Source organism: Labeo rohita, chromosome 2, assembly GCF_022985175.1.
Source record: "Labeo rohita strain BAU-BD-2019 chromosome 2, IGBB_LRoh.1.0, whole genome shotgun sequence".
NCBI classification, from domain to species: Eukaryota; Metazoa; Chordata; class Actinopteri; order Cypriniformes; family Cyprinidae; genus Labeo; species Labeo rohita.
Genome location: NC_066870.1, coordinates 19,381,313 through 19,402,485, shown reverse-complemented (window position 1 = coordinate 19,402,485; position 21,173 = coordinate 19,381,313). Strand labels below are relative to the sequence as shown.

Sequence of the window (21,173 nt, the reverse complement as noted above, 5' to 3'; positions counted from 1 at the left end):
TTTCAACCACACGTCCCTATAGGAAATAGCCTTGGTATATGAAAGCTCTGGACGTCCTCCATAGCATACTCCTCACATCATTCAGTGTGTAAGATGACAGGGCAGATCACAGAGAGCGCGAGTTGGAGGGAATTTGGGGGGAAAAAATAGCATTGATGATGAAAAACAAACTTGAAACGGAATTCGCTATGCACAATGAATATTTCTACCATTCAGGCTGGTGCTTTAGAATAAATAAGGATCGCTTGCTCTCTTTGTGCAGAGTGCAGTGTGAAATAAGAATGCTGATGACAGAGACACCATGCTGGCGGTCCTGCCATGACTGCGTTTATGTAAGATGATTTATTCAGGCAGCACATGACTGCTCTGACCTGTGACTCCCCTCCATCTTAATCACAGTGACCCTGGTGAATTAGGGAAACTTCAGGTCAAATCTGAGTCTTCTGAGTGTGTACGGTTAGTCAAAAGGGTGGGGTGTGGTTTGGATCAAACGTTTGTGGTGCTTTTGGATCCTTTGGTCATTAATATTTCACAAAATAGTCACCATAAAAAAAATCTGTAAAATAGGTGGCAGTGCTATATGTTATATAGATCACTTACATTTAAAATAATAAGCGGTAACACTTTCGTTTAGGGACCAATTATCACTATTAACTAGCTGCTTATTATCATGCATATTACTAGCATATTGACTGTTTATTAGTACTTTATAAAGCACATATTAATGTCTCATTCTGCATGACCATATTTTAGATCTCCCATAACGTAACAACTACCTAATAAGCAGCAAATTATCAGTTTATTGAGGCAAAAGTCATAGTTAGTAGTTAGTTAGTGACAGCTGGTCCTCAAACTAAAGTGTGGCCTAAAAACTTTGTATTTCATTCATTTAAACAGTGTTACTATACCAAAATAATTTGAAAGTAAAAAAGGGTAACTCTTAGGGACCAATTCTCACTGTTAAGTAATTGTTTATTAGCGTGCATATTACTAGCATATTGGCTTTTTAATAGCACTTAAAAAGCATATATTAATGTCTTATTCTGCATTATCTATACTTAAACTTAACAACTACGTAATGAGCAGCAAATTAGGAGTTTATTGAGGCAAAAGTCATAGTTAATAGTTAGTTGATAATGAGAATTGGTCCCCAAACTAAAATTTGACCTAAAAAAACTTCACATTTCATTCATTTAAAATAGTGTTACTGTACCAAAATACTAAAATCTATAATATACTGACAACCACCTTCAGGTGGTAAAGAGAAAGCTACATGATGAATTAAAGTTCCTCACAAGTACCCCAAATTTTCCACCAATTGGGGTTTAAAATTTTAATATATAGAAGGTGCACAGTGTAAAAGTTAAAAGTTTATTAACAAAATTAACAAAAAAAAAATACAAGATACTTGAAACTGAGCACAACTCCCAAATAAGAACAGGAAACTAAACCAAACTTTAACGTAAAAATCCAAAATAGGTAATATGTGACAACAGCACACACAAAACTTAAAAAAATGCAACAATTTAACAACATAAGATGCAACATAAAACCCTAATGTACGTAACTGATAAGAAACAACCTAAGAAACCTAGTTATTTAAATGAAAAACCATTGTCTTGAAACATTTTGAATTTCAATTTACATTTTTCATGGTAAATTATAAAAGTACTTGCTCTTTTTCACTTCCAAAAACTGTAAGTTTACAAGAACTGTATCACCATATTACTTACTGCAGGGTAAGGAAAGCTTTTATACAGTCATTTACCATTAAAATTAAGCGGTAACACTTTACAATAAGGTTCATAACATAATTAAATTACTTTAGTTATCATGAACATAGAATGAACAATACTTCTAACACATTTATTAATCTTAGTTAATGTTAATTTCATCATTCACTAATGCGTTATTAAAATGAAAAGTTGTGCTTGTTAACATTAGTTAATGCACTGTGAATTAACATGAACTAACAATGAACAACTGTATTTTCATTAAGTAGCATTAACAAAGATGAATAAATACTGTAATAAATGTATCGTTCATTGTTTGTTCATGGTAGTTAATACATTAGCTAACATTACCTAATAGAACCTTTTTATTATCCAATTACGTGTTTTTTTTTTTTTTTTTTTTACAATCATTTATCATTAAAATTAGGTGGTAACACTTTACAATAAGGTTTATTAGTTAACATAAGTTAACTACTTAAGTTTTTATGAACGAAGAATTAACAATATTTCTAACACATTTATAGATCTTAATGTTAATCTCAACATTCACTGATGCATTATTAAAATCAAAAGTTGTGCTTGTTAACATTAGTTAATGCACTGTGAACTAACATAAACTAACAATAAACAACTTTCATTAACTAACATTAACAAAGATGAATAAATACTGTAATAAATGTACTGTTTGTTCATTTTAGTTAATTAACATTAACATGGAACCTTATTGTAAAGTGTTACCAATTAGGTTAATTTTAGTGTTGTCATTAGCACAGGAACGCAGCTCGAATGTGTTTTCACGAGGCGGGAGAGGCTTTAATCGGAAATCCTTCTCAAAGTTTTTGATTCGTGTTTGAAGTGACTTTTGATTCATGTTTGCAGTGACTTGCTCAGCTCGGCTGTCTCTGCTGATGTGATCCGCTGTGGCTGGTACATGTCGAAGGCAAGTTCTCCACCCAAGAACGCAGGGCTACACGAGTCCTCTCGATCAATTTTTTATAGTCATATATAAGACATCTCTAACCGACTCCAGATGTCCACCATGTTACACGAGGAGAAAACAAGTCCCAGTTGCATGGAAATTTGCGTGTTGCTAATTATCTGGTGGCTGGTGTTTGAAATACAGCCCATTGAACTCTAGCGCTCATGTATCTCCTTCAGCATAGCCTCTTGTAATACAGTCTAAATTTGCATAACTGAGGAGCTTCCTCCCTTTGGAAGTTGAAACTGTGTCCACAATATGTGGCGGCACCTAATTACTCACCAGAGCCGGGTTGTCAAAAATTGGCTATCTGCGCAGGCAGCATCCAATCATGTAGTCCACTTTCAGGCACAATAATAGGCCTAATGTCATTAATGTTCCTCTCAGTTGTCATGGTTCTTTCAATTGATTGCTTTCTCCTATTACGTACGAGTCAGTCCAAAATGAGGCAGAATGTGCTACAGCTCTCCAATTTTCCAACCTGCCCTGGACGTGTGTGATATGAATTACACCAGCACCGAAAATGTCCATTCTGTTGAGGAATCACGCTTGTCTCAAACCTAGATTGGTCAGACAATCTAGCCTGGATATTTTCCGCCGGTGACATCTCGCACCGAAACAGCGATACTGATATATTTACCCTTGGAAAAACAAACTATCATACAAGCAGCATGGCCCAAAAGCAAATAGTTATTACCTGGAAGACGACACAGTCAGAATGTGGTCACAGAAAGGCCACAAACCCCAAGAGCAAAGAGCAAGAAATACAAACCACATACAGATTACTGTATGGCTGATGTATTAAATGGTAAATGAGATGCAGCCTGGTATGACAAGGATTTTTTGTTTTTGTATTTTGTTTTTTTTATTGGCCTATCAGTTTTTATGGAAAGGATAAACAAATTTGTTTTGTAATAGAAGTAGGTATGCACAACATTTTGAAACTTTATCAGTTATTTGCTTATTTTTCTTGTTTTGTTTTTGTTTTTGTTTTTTGGCCTATTAGGTTTTATGGAAAGGATAAACTAATTTGTTTTATAATAGAAGTAGGTATGCGAAATATGTTGGAACTCAGTTATCAGCTTCTTTCTTTCTTTCTTTCTTTCTTTGGCCTATTCTTGTATTTATTTATTTGCATTTTTTTATCAATTGATATTGGATATGTAATTGTGCATGCTTCTTCATGCTCATTCTCATATTTTTTCATGTAAATACATTTGCCATCATCTAATTCTCAAGTACATTTTTATCAAATATTACTTTGTATATACATATTCCATGTTCATTATAATATTCAAGACAGTATTAATAAACTAAAACTATTTAAGTAATTTAGAGAAACTATATAGAATTTTAATATCAGACATTTATCAGTTATTTTTTTACAAATAATTGTGCATGCTGAATTCTCAAACTTAAAGGTCATCTTCACCATTATTTAATGCTGACTTAAAATTGATTTTTAAAAATACTAATATTTTGATAAAACTGAATTTGAAACTGAATTTGAGAATGCTGAATTCTCAGACTTATTTATTATAAGGTCATCCTTGCCATCACTTAACACTTACTTAAAATGAATGTTTAAAATACTAATATTTTGATAAAACTGTTAAATATGATCTTAAGCAAATCATCAATTCCATTTTTCATATTCATTGTAATACACAATATTAGTAAATTCACTTGTAGCATTAAAACGATAGTTTTTTGTTTTTATTTTGAATTTATTTAGGCAAACTATTGTAGCATTTTTGTTGTGTATTACCCATACCATTATATATATATACATATATATATATATATATATATATATTCTTATCGGCGCTGAAAAATCCTGGGTCGATCCATTTTATAGCCAAATCCGAAAAAAAGAAAATAAAAACGAAAAGAAGTCAGTTTTAATCAACAGCCTTTAACCTTTGCTCTCCGTTTGCCTTTGGCATATACGGTGGCTTTTAATACGAAGAATTTTCCAGTTGCCGCTCACAGGGTTTATTTATTTGTGGTCACAGAGCATTGGGATTTTCAATTGTATTGCTGCGCTTGTTAATGTCAATAAATGTCATTATCGATTATTCCTGTTGATATATACTTTTTCTTTCCTTGTCGTGTGGGGCCTGAACTATAATATCAACAAAGAAGCCGAATCAAATGTCAGAGTTTGTTGTGATTGCAATCAAGATGACTTGGTGTGACCTTTTGAAATGGAAGCATTGTTACCTTGATTGTAAAATCCCAACTTTAAGGCTTCTTCTACAAAGCGAGGGGTTAGAGGCATTAAACAACACAATGAATTACGACCTAAGCCAGGAACGGTTCCATTTAGATACCTTTATGTAAATCCCGGCCGTAAATTGAAACGTAGTCTGGGGGTTAAACAACCACGTCACAGGCTGTCTGGAACACAAGTCTCTAGTGTTTACCAAGGTAAAGGTGCCACACTTACAAGATGTTGTGAGTCTGAGGATGAGTTAATGGCATTGTCAAGTTGTAAAAGGGCCTTCAGGGTAGAGCACGCAATAAATATCAACTATGATACGAGAAAGAGTCTGTTTGACTTTGACAGCCTCTGCAAACTCTATTAGCACAGTGTTTGTGATTTGCGTATTTGTCAGTCATGGAAGTGACAAGTAAACAAGCACGCACGTAAACGCGCGCGCACAAAACAACCAGACGTGGAGGCATTTGCATTGCAATGGGAGCTGCATTCCAGGGCTGAATCACAATGCTGAAGGGAGGTTGCTGTCTCGTAGGCTCCCGCGGAGCTCTTTACACAGGCCGTAAAACTGCGGTTCCCACGGCTTCTCCTGTGCCTCGTGAGGGGAACCCTAAACAAACACCCCACAATGCTGTTATGGGATTACAGGCAAACCTTTCCAGCTCCGCTGTAAACGCTAGGCCCACACTGCCACAAAGGTTAACAGGTGTTTTGTGCTATCTATTTGAACAGTCTGCAGGAATCGACAAAGGAAGGGCAAGCTGCAGTCTATCACGCGACGCTCTCGTGAACAAATGAACGCTATGCGACTAAATGGGGATTTGAGGAACATTTGATTTTAGCAGGTTTGGCTAAATTGCTTTAATTCAGCACACAGTGCGGTCTGCTCCAGGCAATTTGTGCAGCAAAAACACACGCTTTCACCGTCATTATGGCCGACCAGGAAAAGCAGATTCGAAGTCAGTGGCACAACATTGCTTCCAGATCACATTATGGCCTCTCTCGTTACGTAATTAAGAGGACCCATCTGGTACGGGCAGCGCTCCCTGACACTAATTGTGTTGGTGTGCACATGGCCGTCCCATTGAGCAAAAAAAGACCTCCAACATTTGAATCCATTATCTCCTACTGTTCAGATTAAGGCGCACATGTTGCCGGGGAGATTATGGCGGAGGGTCGAGCGACGCTTGTGTCTTGTAGGGTCGGGGCTTGAGGATTAAGTCTATGGTTTGGTAACCCTATTGGTTAAGTACTTCCAGCCATCTAGTCACATGCTGCGTGTGCTGTGTCTTAACAAGTCGCTCCTTTTATGTGTAGGAATAATCCGTTTTGACTGATATTCATACTTTTCATACTTTTCAACCTAATCATATAGGAGTTCTTTAACAATGGGTCTATTTGGCAAGTCTCTATAGAATAGCAACCAACAATAGGTACTGAAATTTTATGCATTATCACATTTTTTAAATAACAGCCATTTAAGTTTGAAATTTGTAGCTTTAAAAAATATTACACAAACTACAGTGCAAAATATTAATTCTTTATCATAATAAATTTAAAAATAAATAGTAAAATTATAGCTATAATATGCTATATATTTTATCATTGTAATAATTATTAATAATAATCTTTTAAACATTATCACTAATTTAAATGTTGAAATATATATATATATATATATATATATATATATATTTAATAACTAGTGATAATAATCATTATTATTATTGTAGTGCAAATGTATAAATATTTATATAATATTATAAAAAAATATATAATAGCAATATTATATTAATTGTATTTTAGCATATTATTATTATTATCATCATTAATAATAGTAATAATAATAATAAAAATAACAATAATAATAATAATGGCACAAAAATATAAATTATTTATAATTAATATATATATATATATATATATATATATATATATATATATATATAATTTTAATTAGTAACGATAATAATCATTATTGTTATTATAGTGCAAATATATAAATATTTATATAATACTATAAATTATTTATAATAACAAATGTTGATTGTGTAAAAAGATATAATAGCAATATTATATAAATTGTATTTTAGCATATTATTATCATTAATAATAATAATAATAATGGTGCAAAAATATAAATTATGTTGATTTTAAAAACAAAATAATTATATATATATATATAATTATTATCATTGATTGTAATGACAATAATTAAAATGGTTTTCTGTGTATGTACACACACACATACATATGTATATTTTTGCATAATAATAATAATAATAATAATTATTATTATTATTATTACTATTATTAATAGTAATAAATATTTTAAAAATGATTATATATATATATATATGATAGCTAAATTATATGAATTACATTGTATCATATTTTTATTAATATTATTACTATTATGATATTTATTGAAATAATTATTATTGCAGTGCAAAAATAATTTTTTTTATATTAATATATATAAATAATAAAATGTATTATTATGGCAATAATATGCATTATATTTTAGCGTTATGATAATAACTAATAATAATATTTTATCATATATTTATACATATATATATATATATATATTAGACAGACACATAAACACATAATTAATATAATTTGGCTATTACATATATATATATATATATATATATATATATATATATATTGTTATATTATATCATATTTTTATTAGCAATACCACTACTGCTACAACAACAACAACAATAATAATAGTAATAATTATAATAATAATAAATAATAATAATAATAATAATAATAATAATAATAATAATGTATATGTTGCTATTGTAGTTGAAGTTCACTTGTGTCAAATAGCAGAAGTAAAACAATGGTTCAAATGTAGTTTTGAATTTCAGTTATTGGATACTTAATTCTTAACATTAAAATAATCCCTCACTATTGATCATAAGAACAGTATATCAATCGATTGTGTGCCGTTATGCGATACTCTAGTACTTTCAGTTGTGTCAGCTGCAGAAACAGCACAGTATTTACCTTCTCATCACCGATTTATTCCACATCTTAGCCTTTTTGCCGTCAGGTAAATGTGTTATTGCTTTTAAACCTCAAGTGATGTGTATAAATAGCCCTGGCAAAATGTAGGGTAGGTCAGATATGGGAAAAAACGTATGTCTAAAATGAATAAATCAATCATCGCTTGAGCTTGAGCTAGAGTGTTGCAGGATAAGTGATACCTTAGCATTCAAAAACCCAGCTGTCTAGACAGCCCTTTTCCCCCCAAACAGACAAATCAATATATATCGATTACCCACCATGCCCTGGGGAATGACACGGATACGCTGCTTGGCAGGCAAGTGCACTGAACGGACCGAAGAGAAGCTTGAATCTGTTTAAGTGTGCCACCCTGACTGAATTTGTGTTCACCTGATCTCGACTTTGCCTCTCATGCACTGTTGCTCAGCGGTAGGAAGAGAACCGCAATCAAACATGGCACATGTCTCCTACCATTTGCTCGAGCGAGATGAGTACTAGCTGGAGAGTTTTCTCTTAGTGTTTTCACTAAGATGTGATGTAGCCAGAAGCTACATGAGAATTTCTAAGCGGAGGCCAGAAAAAAATAAATAAACAAATACGAGATTCGCACGGCTCAGAAAAATCAAACATTTATGCTATCGCTATCATGAGATGCTATATCATGTACCTTGGCTATGCAAACAAGAATGACCTATTTAAGAGCCGTAGCGTCTAGTCTTTCTAGTTAATGGGTGGTGGTCCGGTGCCTTATTCATTTTAATAGAGAGCCCGGAGACAGTGTGTGGCATTAGCTAGCTCTGTTTCTCTCTGCTCTGCTGGTCTGTGTTCCTGCTGCAAGACTTGTTACCTGTCGCCTCCCTCCTCGCTGCCCGTGGCTGACATTCTCCTTCTCTCACTCCTAATTGCCCCTGTGGGACTTATCAGGGCTGCTGTGGCTGTCTGCAGTGTGGCAGAGCTTTCAGCGAGGGCCGCGCTCGAGGCCCCGCCTCTCTCTCGCTTTCTCTCTCCCGCTTCCTGCCGCCTGACCGACTCCCCGCGTCCTCCACAGGTGTCTTCCTCCCTCACCTGTCAGCCCCCGCCTCGCTCGTGCTCCCGAAGGGCTTCTGAGGGGACTGTGTCTTTGAAAGAAAAATAAAAACAAAACCAAAAAAAAAAAATAAAAATAGGACATCTGATGTCTCAAGGTCAGACTGCATGGTAAATTGCCTGATCTGAAAATAACAGCAGATAACGTTCAGGCAGACGTAAGTGAGGTGCCATTGAGGTTAATTTGTTTTGTCTGTGTTTTGGATAGCAGACAACCGCGGCCCTGTTTATGGCAGGCACCCGGTGAGTTAATTACTTTATCGTTGCATTAATTGAAACATGAAAAATGTAAACATGCTAGTGTAACAGAGTCAGTTTAAAGGTGATGTGTGTAATGTATTCTACAGAAACGCTGTGGTCTGGCGTGCTTTCAAAACATTGGTTGTTTGTGCTTCCACACCAACCTGACACAGCAACAGTGGCTCAGCCAGTGGTGTAAGTTTAGGGCGGGGCTATTTGGTTTTTGACCAATTGCTGACAGCGAGAATGTTTGGGAAGACTCATTATTTTTGCAGTTCTATTTAGTGACAGTGAAATTAAACACTGAAGCTTCAGTTAAAGGGATAGTTCAAGTAAAAATGTAAATTCTGTCATTAAATACTCACACACGTCGTTCCAAACCCGTAGGACCTTTGTTCATCTCTGGACACAAATTAAGATATTTCTGATGAAATCTGTTACCTTTCTGACCCTGCATAGATAGCAACGCAACTGACGTGTTCAAGATCAGGAAAGGTAGTAAGGACATCATTAAAATAGTCCATGTGACATCAGTGGTTCAACTGTAAGCTACAAGAATACTTTTTTAGAATACTTTTCCTGAAGATGAACGAAGGTCTTACGGGATTGGAGCAACATAAGGATGAATAATTAATGACAGAATTTTCATTTTTAAATTGACTATCTCTTTAATTGCCAACATGTGTTAATTTTGTAATGAACAAAAATCTTATTTTGAGTTTGATCATGTTCATGTTATAATAATAATAAAATAACCAGTTTCTAAATCTCAGAATATAACACACTAACATTCTCCTGTCATTCATTCCGAAATCTACATAAAAATAAGTTTTATTTTTAGCATTTACTTTCACCATGCAAAGCATGCTTAAAAACGGAAGTCACTCCAATGCAAACAAATTAAGTAAAGTTCTAATTTAAAATCAGAATTTAGAAGAATAAGAAATAAGAAGATGGCTGTTGGGTAAAAACTGTTTCTAAATATATATATATATATCACCTCCAGATTTAGAAACAGTTTTTACCCAACAGCCATATGCGAACTGAACTCTTTCTTTCTTCCCTGTTTTTCTTTCTTCATAGTTATCCTTACAATTTTGGAAGGATGATGGACTGTGCCACATTACTGCAATGAAATGCACAAGTCACCTTAACATTGGTTAAAGTTTTTTTTTTTTTTTTTAATGTATATTTATTTATTTATATGTGTGTTTTTTTATGAGTGTGCATTGTAGATGAGTATAGTTACATTTTTTATGAGAGAGATGCAATTTCGTTGTATGATGCATGCAATGACAATAAAAGGTATTATTTATATGTATGTGTGTATATATATATATGTTTATGTTTCAGTGTCAAAATGTTATTTTGGTCACACTTTATTTTAAGGTTCAGTTCTTGCTAATAAACCATTAACTACAACTTTTGCCTCAATAGACTCCTAAGTTGCTGCTTATTAATAGTTAGTGAGGTAGTTGTTAAGTTTAGATATTGGGTAGGATTAGGGATAGAATATGGTCATGCAGTTAATAGTAAGAATTGGTCCCTCTACTAGTTATTTTTTACATTATTGCCACAGACTCATCAAGTGAAGCAAATATTAATTAACTTTATATCATAGACTATTTCTTGTGGGATTTTAAGGATCGTTGGTGTCTAACATTAAATTTTTTCTTCTTCAAAATTATCTTCTTTTGCATTTTACAGAAGAAAGTCAGTCATGCAGAATGAGGTTAATAGACATTTGTATTATCACCCTCTAGTGGCACCTTTACTTTATGATAATGGTGGGTTTGAGGGGTTTCAGAACATGCAGCAGCAGAAACTAAACTATTATTTAGTTTAAGTTTTCACAGTTATTGTTTGTTGGCTTTTCCTAGGTTTGGAGCTGTAAATGATGACAGATTTTTTCATTTTCGTCTGAATTATCCTTTTAAGGTACTCAATCATGACTTTCACAGTGCAAGACTGACATAAAGAGTCCGTAGTTGTGGATCAGCATGTATCAAAATGACACAACAGTGAGTCTGTAAAATGAAGTGCTGTGTGAAACCATAGTGTCCCATTGAGTTCTCCGAGGTTTGTGCTTACATTTAAGGACAGCAGGGGAATTTTCATCCTTCACTATCCATCTCCCTCTCAGCAGGATGGACTTGTAAATGAACGAGCAGACATTTTGTGCTGGAAACTGTGTCTGTTCACTCTGACACACCATGTAACAAAACCGCTTTAGATCCAGCTGAGTTCCCCCGGCAGGACTGTGTCAAGGGATTTGCCAGGTCACAGAGCTGAGCAAAATGGCTGCCTGAGTTTGACTAATGTGCTCCAGGAGCCCGCTCTCTTTGCCCAGGAGTTTTGGGTGGCTGAAATTCATTAAAGAGCAGCATCCATAAACCATGATTGTTGGACATAACAGGGCCCGCATTTCCCATTTCGCTTTCCCGTTTCCCGCACTAAACTACACAGATGGAATCATGCCACGCTTATATTTATACATACGTAGAGCTCCCATGATAATTTCTGGCTCATTGACTTTGACAGCAAATCAATATCCCGTGCTATCTATTGTTACCTAATTCAATTAGGCCAATTCATAAAGCAGAACATAATGGAGCTAATGGAAAGCACTATTAGGCGAACAGCGGCACCATTTAAGTCACGCACAGGAACTACGAAAGTCAATTCGGCATTGCAATTGTGCATTTCCATCTGAATCGCCGGTCTCTCGTCCCGGATGAAGGGCGATGTTGACCTGATGCATTTTCTACGCCGACGGAGAGAGGTGCGCGAATGTCGCGAGCAATATTGTAAATCAAAAAACCAGAGGTACTTAGACGCGATTCATTGAGAGGCCCGCGTCTCCCCTTCGCCACTTTGCGCAATCACATTTGCAATCTGCTTGATAAAGTGCGAGAGGGAGCGAGGGCAGGCGTTCGGTCGCAGACAAAGCCGCAGATTGATGTGGAAACAGGAAACGTGCTGATTGCTGATTATTATGTGGTGGCAGGATGTTTTTGTCTCTCAGACTGTCATTCCAGCAGGTCAGTCCAGAGCCAGCAGGCTATTGTGACCGCGCATGCTGATAAAACCCAACGCGCACTGGTTGTTGGGTTTTTTTTTGAGGGACGGCTGAATTCAATAGCGCTGCGAGTGTTTAGATCTTTAAAGCGGGGCATTTAGAGAGCATGCGTATTGATTCATTGATTACAGATTTGCGAGAGCTCGCCCATTGGCCCGCTTTGCAGTATTTTAAGAGTCAGAGGTTAATGGCTAGGTGGAAAAAAGCCTTTCTGCCTTTTATAGTGATGGCTGCAGCACTTTGAATGGCCTCTGGCTTTATACTTCATGAATGTGGGACGCCAATTATATAGATATCAGAGCCTCGGCCACAAAACTTGCGGTGGAATCGGTGTCTTATGGAGAATGTTTCAAAGATATCTTTAATAAGGGGATGGCTGTCGTATGATACAGTAGCTCGAGTTGCCTTTAATTAGGAAGGGAAGCATTGCCAGCAGCCTTGGGATAACACTCGGAGACTTCGCCCAATAACTGATTGTTTTTCAATTCCTTTCTCTCTCTTATTACAGGTACTGTGTGGCTGGCTGGCAGCAGGAAGGACTATGAGGGTGGCTGCCGCCTGCACTGCAGAGCTCTGTAACTTTGGCAGATAGGATCATTATCCCCCTGTAAGACACCCTAAGAGCGGAAAAGATGAGGACTTGGATTGTACTTCTTCTGTGGGCATGTGCACACCAGAGTGTGAATGCAGTTGCCCTTTCAAGAGGGCCAGTTCGAAGGAAAACCAAAGAAATTGAAGGACGGCAAGACAAAGACTTGCTCAGACGTTCGAAAAGAGGATGGATGTGGAAACAGTTTTTTCTGCAAGAGGAATACACAGGAACGGAGCACCAGTACATCGGCAAGGTATGAGATGGGCTTTTTCTTTTCCAGGGTATGAGCAATGCTGGAGTAATGCTGATGGAGTCGATTGCAGAGATACATTTGGTTTCATCACTCCTGTCTTCTGAGGTTAATAAACAGGGAATGATCAAAACTCTGGCTATGTCATATGTAGGGATCTCCAGCATAGAGCCTGCTGGATTTGAGATAAGGAGCAGGGTGAAATCTGACCTCCCTGGTACCTCACACTTCATCTGAAGCTCAGAGCTGCTGAGGATCAAAGATTAGAATAAAATATAACAGCCTGATACTGTTGCTTATAGCAGAAGATCTCAAACTGTGGCCCTCTGTTTGTAGGCGACAACTCAGAATTTACAATACTAAAAAGATAAGGTCATCAGTTTAACCTGTTCATTCATTAAAAAATGTTATAAAAAAGAACGAGGTAAGCGACACATTAGTGAAAAAAAAAATTAAATCTTCAATATGTATATGAAAAATCGCACAAGTATTAAAAATCTGACTGTTACAGATAAGTCGATCGTAATTTTAACTTTAAAGCTAAAATTAATGTACAACATGAAAATGTTACATTAATAAGAATACATTTAACAGTGTTATTAAATTATTCACTTTATTAAAGATTAAATGATGGCAAATGTAAAGTCAATACACTGCCGTTCAAAAGTTTGGGATCAGAAATTTTTTCACATGTCCTGTGCTCATCAAGGCTGCATTTACTTGATCAAAAATACGGAAAAAATAGTAATATTGTGAATATTATTACAGTTTAAAATAATAGTTTAAAATATAATAGTAGAAAATAATAATATTTTAAAATATAGTTTAGTCCTGTGATGCAAAAAGCTGAATCTTTCAGAAATAATTCTAATATGCTGATTTATTATTTATTATCAGTGTTGGAAACAGCTGTTAAATATTTTTTTGAATATATAAATATAAATCTGTGATTTTTTTTCACAATTCTTTGATTAATAAAAAAGTTCACTTTTATCAATTTAACATCCTTGCTAAATAAAAGTATTAATTTATTTGCATTTATTATTTATTTATTTAATTTACTGAAAAAAGTATCACAGATTCCAACAAAATATTAAGCAGCACAACTGCTTTCAACATTGATAATAAATCAGTATATTAAAATGTTTTCTGAAAGATCATGTGACACTGAGTAATGATGCTGAAAAATTAGCTTTGCATCCCAGAAATAAATTGCATTTTAAAATATATTCACATAGAAAACAGTTATTTTACATTAAAATAATGTTTTTTATGGTTTTTTGATCAAATAAATGCAACCTTGAGCATAAGAAACTTCTTTAAAAAACATTAAAAATCGTACTGATCACGAACTTTTGAATGGCAGTGTATAAAAACAGGGAAAATGTGCATTTTACGAGCGTTTCACAATTAAATATCCAAAATCACCATACCAATATGAACAAAATGAACACCAGATTAGCATATTAGAATGATTGACCTCTAAAGGATGAAAGACATTAAAGCATTTTACAGATTCAAACTTATGAAATGGTTGTGTATACTATACTGTACTGAGTATCAATAAGTTTGATTTGTGTAGTAACAACAACAAAACCTGAAATCCTTAAAGTTTTTCTTGTAAATGCCTTTCTGCATAAGGCAAGGGAAGGCAATGATAAGGGTTTTTACAGAAATATTGATATTAATCAAAATAAGGCACTGTCTTTTTATGCAGTCCTTAAGCTTGCACTCCCAGAGTGGAGAATTTATTAGGTGGTACTTGGATGTTCTGATTTGATCAAAGGTGCTCCTTGGCCTGAAAAGTCTGAGAACCACTGACTTAGAGACTGGAAAGCTTTGCAAAGGATCACCAACCACTGGATTATTCATGTGGGATGTTGTAAGCGCAGAATTCACAAAGCTCTCATTGTTGCTATGGACATTATGTGTCTGGATCATGTAGCAGTCAATGTGGAGTAGAAGCAGCTATTTCTAAAATGTTCAGAGGGAAAATGACGAAGAGCAAAAGAGCCATTGTGTTTGAATGGTCTTTTGTATTTTACTACCCTATTTTACTATAACAAAGCGGCTCATTCAAGTGGAAAGAAATGTCAAATCATTCACTCACTCCTCTATCAGATGTCATTGTCGAAGCTAATCACATCACACCTTCAGCTCTAAAGTGTGATGTTCCTATCAATCAATTCAGCCATTTCTTCTAACAATAGTCAATATCACAAATTCAAAAACAGCCAGACATCTTTGAAAGACGAGAAGCAGAAAAGTTTGATTTACCTTGTGAGCATCAGACAAAAGCGGTTGCACCGAGAGATGTCATGTGGCAGCGTCATCGTTAGCAGTAGATGTGCATTCAGCTTGATTGCACATTCAACGTGTTGTACTTTCATCTGATATGCCATCAGAATTCAATTCCACAAGGCCTCATTTTCACATATTTACCATGGAGTACCTGTCTATTGCTACATTCCCCTGTAGTATTTCTTCATTGTTTTATTCCTTCAAAATCAACGGATATTGAATACATTCAGAATATTGAATGCAATACATATTCATGAGCCCTATCAACAGCAGAATGAGCGGAGGTGCTGATGAAATGCTTGAATTGCTTCCTCTCAACAGCTTCACTCTGATATGGATAGAGGAGACGGCACGGTGAAGTACGTTCTCAGTGGTGAAGGTGCGGGGACGATCTTCGTGATAGATGCCAACTCAGGAGATCTGCATGCTACCAGGAGCCTGGACAGGGAGGAGAAACCTTTCTACACGCTCCGAGCCCAGGCTGTCAACAAGAAGACCAACATCCCGCTGGAGCCAGAGACAGAGTTTATTGTCAAACTACACGACATCAATGACAATGAGCCCAAGTTTGACAAGGAGATTTATACAGCGTCCGTACCTGAGCGCTCACACATTGGTAAGATTCGGCAGCTTCGAAAACAGATTGAAGGTTTCATGAGCACACATGAGTTATATAAATACTGTAGAACAGAACAAAAGGGATAGTTCACCCAAAAATGCCCATCCAAGTTGTGTATGACTTTCTTCTTTCAGACAAATACAGAGTTATATAAAAAAAATATCCTGACTCTTCTAAGCTTTATACTCCACACAGTTCCAGGGGGTTAATAAAGGCCTTCTGAAGCTAATTTCTAAAAAATTTGTAAACTCTAGCTTCCGCAAGCTGTCGTACATGTGTTCCTGAGAGAGTGGCATTCCAGCGGATGACGTAGGATGTACAGTAGGTGTAGCGTAAGCTCCTGTGAGAGTATGCTAGTCTTGCAAGAACCAAGTTTTGTTTACAGCAAAAGAAAACCAGTCTCTTCTTAGCTTATATTGGCTTATATCTTTTTGTACGTCTAAGGCCCTGTTCCACTAGCGCGTTTGAAAACAATTCTCATCTACACTGGTATTTTCACTGCATTCCAGAAACAATCTGGGTCTACACTACTCAACCGAAAACACATGTTATATGACCATTTGTGCAGGTATAACCATAGATATGTATACATGTCTATGGGTACAACGATTTGATGTTAGAGAGAATGAGGGCAGTCACGCCATTGTTTTCGAAAATGTCTGTTTTGGTCCATTTACACTGAAATGCAACCCCGGAGTTTTCAAACTAAAACAGAGTCAGCAACGTTTTCAAAAGTCTCAGTTTTCGAGGGTCAAAACGCCGGATTAGTATAAATGATAGGCATCACCGTTTTAAAATGAAAAAGCACTAGTGTAAACGCAGCCTAATCCTTGTTTTGTTTTGCTTCCTTATGCTACCGTGTTTGTCACCTCTCAGTTGTTTACGCTACGTCTACTTCCTACGTCATCCACTGGAACACCACTCTCTCGTGAATGCTAGAGATCATGGTTTACAAAGTTATAAATATTGATATTTTTCTTATAAAAACGCATCAATTCACTTCAGAAGGTCTTTATTAACTCCCCAGAACCATGTGGAGCACTTTTTATGATGGATTGATGCAGTTTTTTGGTCTTCAACATTTCAACACCCATTCACTATCATTATAAAGCTTGGAAGAGCCAGGACCTTTTTTAATATAACTCTGATTGTATTCGTTTGAAAGAAGAAAGTCATAAAACTAGGATGAGTAAATCATGGGGTAACATCATATTTTAATATGTAAAGCATCACTTTACAGAAAAATTGAACCCAAAATAATCCTTTTTTATTATTTACTCTCCCTCATGTAATTCCAAACTGAAAACTTGTCAATTTTGTCCATGCATTTTAATTAACTGCAGACTAGAGCTTTTTAAGCTTTAAAAAGGATGCAAATTAGTTATTTTAGCCTTTATTCACTGATAATCTTACCCTGGAGAACTATTAACTGCTGCAGCTGAATTCCTGAATCAGTGAGTTGAGCTTGAGAACCAAATCAGTCCGATTCATCAAGTTTTACAAACTGAAATGGTTCAATAGTATTTTGTAGTTTTTTTGAAGCTTGAAAGTTTCAGTCCCAATTCATTAGTCATGGACAAGAGTAACAAGCACATTCATATTTCCTCCTTTTGTTTTCCACCAAAGGACAAAAGTCATAACAAACATAATGTGACTACATAATAACAGATTTTTCGGGTTTGTAGGTGAACTTTTCCTTGAACTGATTTCTTGTTTTTCAGGCACCTATGTCACCCAAGTTACCGCCCAGGATGCAGATGATGAAATGTTTGGCTACAGCGCAAAGCTGGCCTACAGCATCAGCCAGGGTCATCCATACTTCTCAGTAGAGCCAAATACAGGTCAGTCCCATTGAACTGTTATGTCACAGACAGAGATGGCGAGATAAACAGAAAGACACCAAGAGAGTGTGTGTATCTGTATAATTTGATATGGGGCAAGGGTTGTACTGCAGCTCTGCCGTTCAAGCATTTTAGCTGAGAAAATTCGCCCAGCGAGTTTAATCATTGCTAATGTGTGCCCTGGAACATTTCCCGCAGAGGTCTTTGTTTAAACAAAAGAGAAATAGAAACACAAAAGCTCCCATGGCAGATTAGTGTCCAGCTTAACACTGATATGCTTTAGCCCAGATGGGACACGAACGATGATGTCCATGAGCACATGAAATCCTAAGACCAAAAAAAGGGATATTCATTAGAGGTGGGGGTTAATCTGGGAACATTTGTGCCATTCAAAGAAGCAGCAGGGCCTGGGTTCTTCTCTACGTGAATTACTGGATTTGCCTTTCGCCTTTTTTGGTCCTAACCGAGAAGTCAGGCGTATTCATGTTCAAAGTCAACGTGAATCACTGTTTGAAAGCCTTTTACTTCTGTAATATGACGTAACGGGAATTGCAAAGAGAAAAAATTAGGATGGGACTGACAGAGTTACAAACCAGAAAGTAAAATTACTATGCAATCCCACAATCCCATAAAAAAATATTGGCTATTGGTTAACACTATCCAGTAGCTCGCATTTTCAATGAAAATAGAACAAACGGTTGTGGAGAAGTTAGAAAAAATAGGTTTTCAACATAAATCAAAATTGTGGACAGGAAGTTCGGCCTGTCCATTAATGGTTAATGAATGGTTTATCACTATTGGCCAACAGGTGGCGCTGTTACCAAAATGAAGTGGCGTGGTCAGTGTAAGGTGGCACATACAAAGTTTGGTGTAAATATATGAAAGCTTTGCAGAGATACAGCCTAAAATGCTGATTGGCATCTTTCCAGCAAATTCATTAATGCATTAAACGAAAATCGATTCGTAAATCGATGTGAAAGCCATAACTTGTTGCCAGCATGGTCTGAAGATGATCCGAGCCAAATTTGGTGAAAATCAGACCAACATTCAAGGAGGACTTTGAAAAAGTGGGTTTTAAACATCAATCAAAATGGTGGACAGGAATTTCGGCCAATTTGGGCATAATTGGTATCTATGTTCTCGGCATGAATGGCTGACACCCAAAATTATTGACATGGGAAAACTGGGTATGGTTCATCTCGGCATGCTCCTCTGGATCTAAAGAGACTTGTTTTTTTGGCTGGAGACAATTTTTGGCCAAATCATTCAGAAGTTAAAAGCAAAAATAGCCATTTTTCATATCTCCTGACCACTCTGCGGCACTGCACCGAAACTATGCAGGTAGCCTCAGGTCATGGTTGTTATAACACACACCAAGCTTGGTCTCAATACACCAAACCAGAGATATAGCCTCACATCCATTTTTGCATACTCTTTGTCGAATTCGCTCACGCATTATTCGAGAACAGATTGACTAATCAACTTGAATTCCGTAACTTTTTGCCAACATGGTCTGAAGAGGATCTGAGAAATTTAATTTAATTTAATTTAATTTTATTTTATTTTATTTTATTTTATTCGTGTGACATGTAAATACACAATTAATATAAAAAAAATGTAATAATTATGCATTTTTTATGCATGATGGAGATTAAGGATATGTGATTACATGTTGTCTTAAAATCGAATTTTTTTTTATTAGTTATTTAATCATTTATTTCAAATGTATACATACTGTATTTACATACCTGTACATTATGTCTTGTATGATATTATATTTCTTGCTGTGGAACAAAAAAAAAAATAACTTCACTTCTCTTGCAAAGAATTGCTGGTCCAAAACTGCCAAACAAGTCCAACACTGTCTTACTCTGAAATTGCTTGCGATCAAATTGGTTTAGCTTGTAAAACACCAGTTTTAATAATCCAAGGTCTTGTTTCTTCAGAACCTGCAGCGATCTCTCAATCAGCAGCTGCTGCCTATAATAATCTCTACGGCAAAATGTCAGTCTCAATGCATGTACACAATTAGTTCTGCTTTGTTCAAACACAACCAAGACTCAGCTGCCACTGCGAACTGGGCTGAATCGGATGTTGACAAATTAAAATAAACCATCTTTCCCTCAGGTATAATCCGGACAGCTTTGGGACCTTCCGATATGGACAGAGAGCAGAGGGAGCATTACCAGGTGGTGATCGAAGCCAAGGACATGGCCGGCCAGAAGGGGGGCTTAACTGGCACCACCACAGTAAACATTAGCCTCACCGATGTCAACGATAACCCCCCTCGCTTCACACAGAGTAAGCATGCATCATATATGTATGTAAATGCATAAATATTATCAATCTAATATTTGCACAAGACATTTGTTCCATAATTCCAAGAAATACAATACACAAACTTCAAAAAACACTTTTTATCTTTGTGTGAAAGAAAATGGTTAGTGGCAAAGCTTTAGCAACTGCGTGAGGTCCGTGTGCTAATCCTGATTAAATGGACAGAGTGGGCTCAGCTCACTTACTCTTTTGTGTTTCTCTTAATATAATCTATTCTTTTAGCCTGCATGCAAATAGAAAATGCTTGGAATTTCTGTCATGTTAATCAGAGAAATGCAGGGTATGAGCACAAAGCGGATTTATAGCAGGCGGCACAGTATCGGTCACATTCGCCGTTTATTACCGTAAAGAGAACACCAAGACTCCGCTTTAAAAAAGACACTTTAATTGGCTACAGAGTTAGAAGCAGGGATCAGATATGTAGATTTTCGAATGTAGATTGTCAAACGCGATTTGTTCCTCCAAACCTATCTTTTGGTTTTGCTGTAGTTAGCGTTTACATTATAGATTCTCTCTCAAGAAAAAAAGAGGAGTCTTGAGAATTCACGGTTTTAAGCACAAACCCTGACGTTAACATTATGTTCCTCAGGTATATATCAGTTCAGCGTTCCAGAGCTCACCAAGGTAGGAGCATCAGTTGGCAGGATCAAGGCTGTGGATGCCGACGTCGGCAGAAACGCGGAGATGGACTACACCGTTGTTGGCGGAGACGGTCTGGATGTGTTCGACATCAGCACTGACAGGAACACCCAAGAAGGCATACTTACCGTTAAGAAGGTACAGAGGATTTTTCATTTCACTCATGCAGGTTCGAAAAGGTTTAAACTTGGATAGTTCGGGAATAAAATGCAGGTTTTTGTACTGAAAATTT

At 36.1% G+C, this 21,173-nt stretch overlaps 1 protein-coding gene across 1 annotated transcript in view; it reads left to right on the top strand.

The window, feature by feature from the left end:
- cdh6 (cadherin 6) overlaps nucleotides 1-21,173 on the top strand; it is a 39,818-nt gene that overhangs the window by 2,990 nt on the left and 15,655 nt on the right. Inside the window, exons 2-6 of the mRNA XM_051092614.1 lie at nucleotides 12,871-13,207; nucleotides 15,827-16,121; nucleotides 17,846-17,965; nucleotides 20,093-20,266; nucleotides 20,892-21,079. Coding sequence (XP_050948571.1) covers nucleotides 12,995-13,207; nucleotides 15,827-16,121; nucleotides 17,846-17,965; nucleotides 20,093-20,266; nucleotides 20,892-21,079 — 990 coding nt within the window. The 5' untranslated portion in view covers nucleotides 12,871-12,994. The remainder of the gene's footprint in view (nucleotides 1-12,870; nucleotides 13,208-15,826; nucleotides 16,122-17,845; nucleotides 17,966-20,092; nucleotides 20,267-20,891; nucleotides 21,080-21,173) is intronic.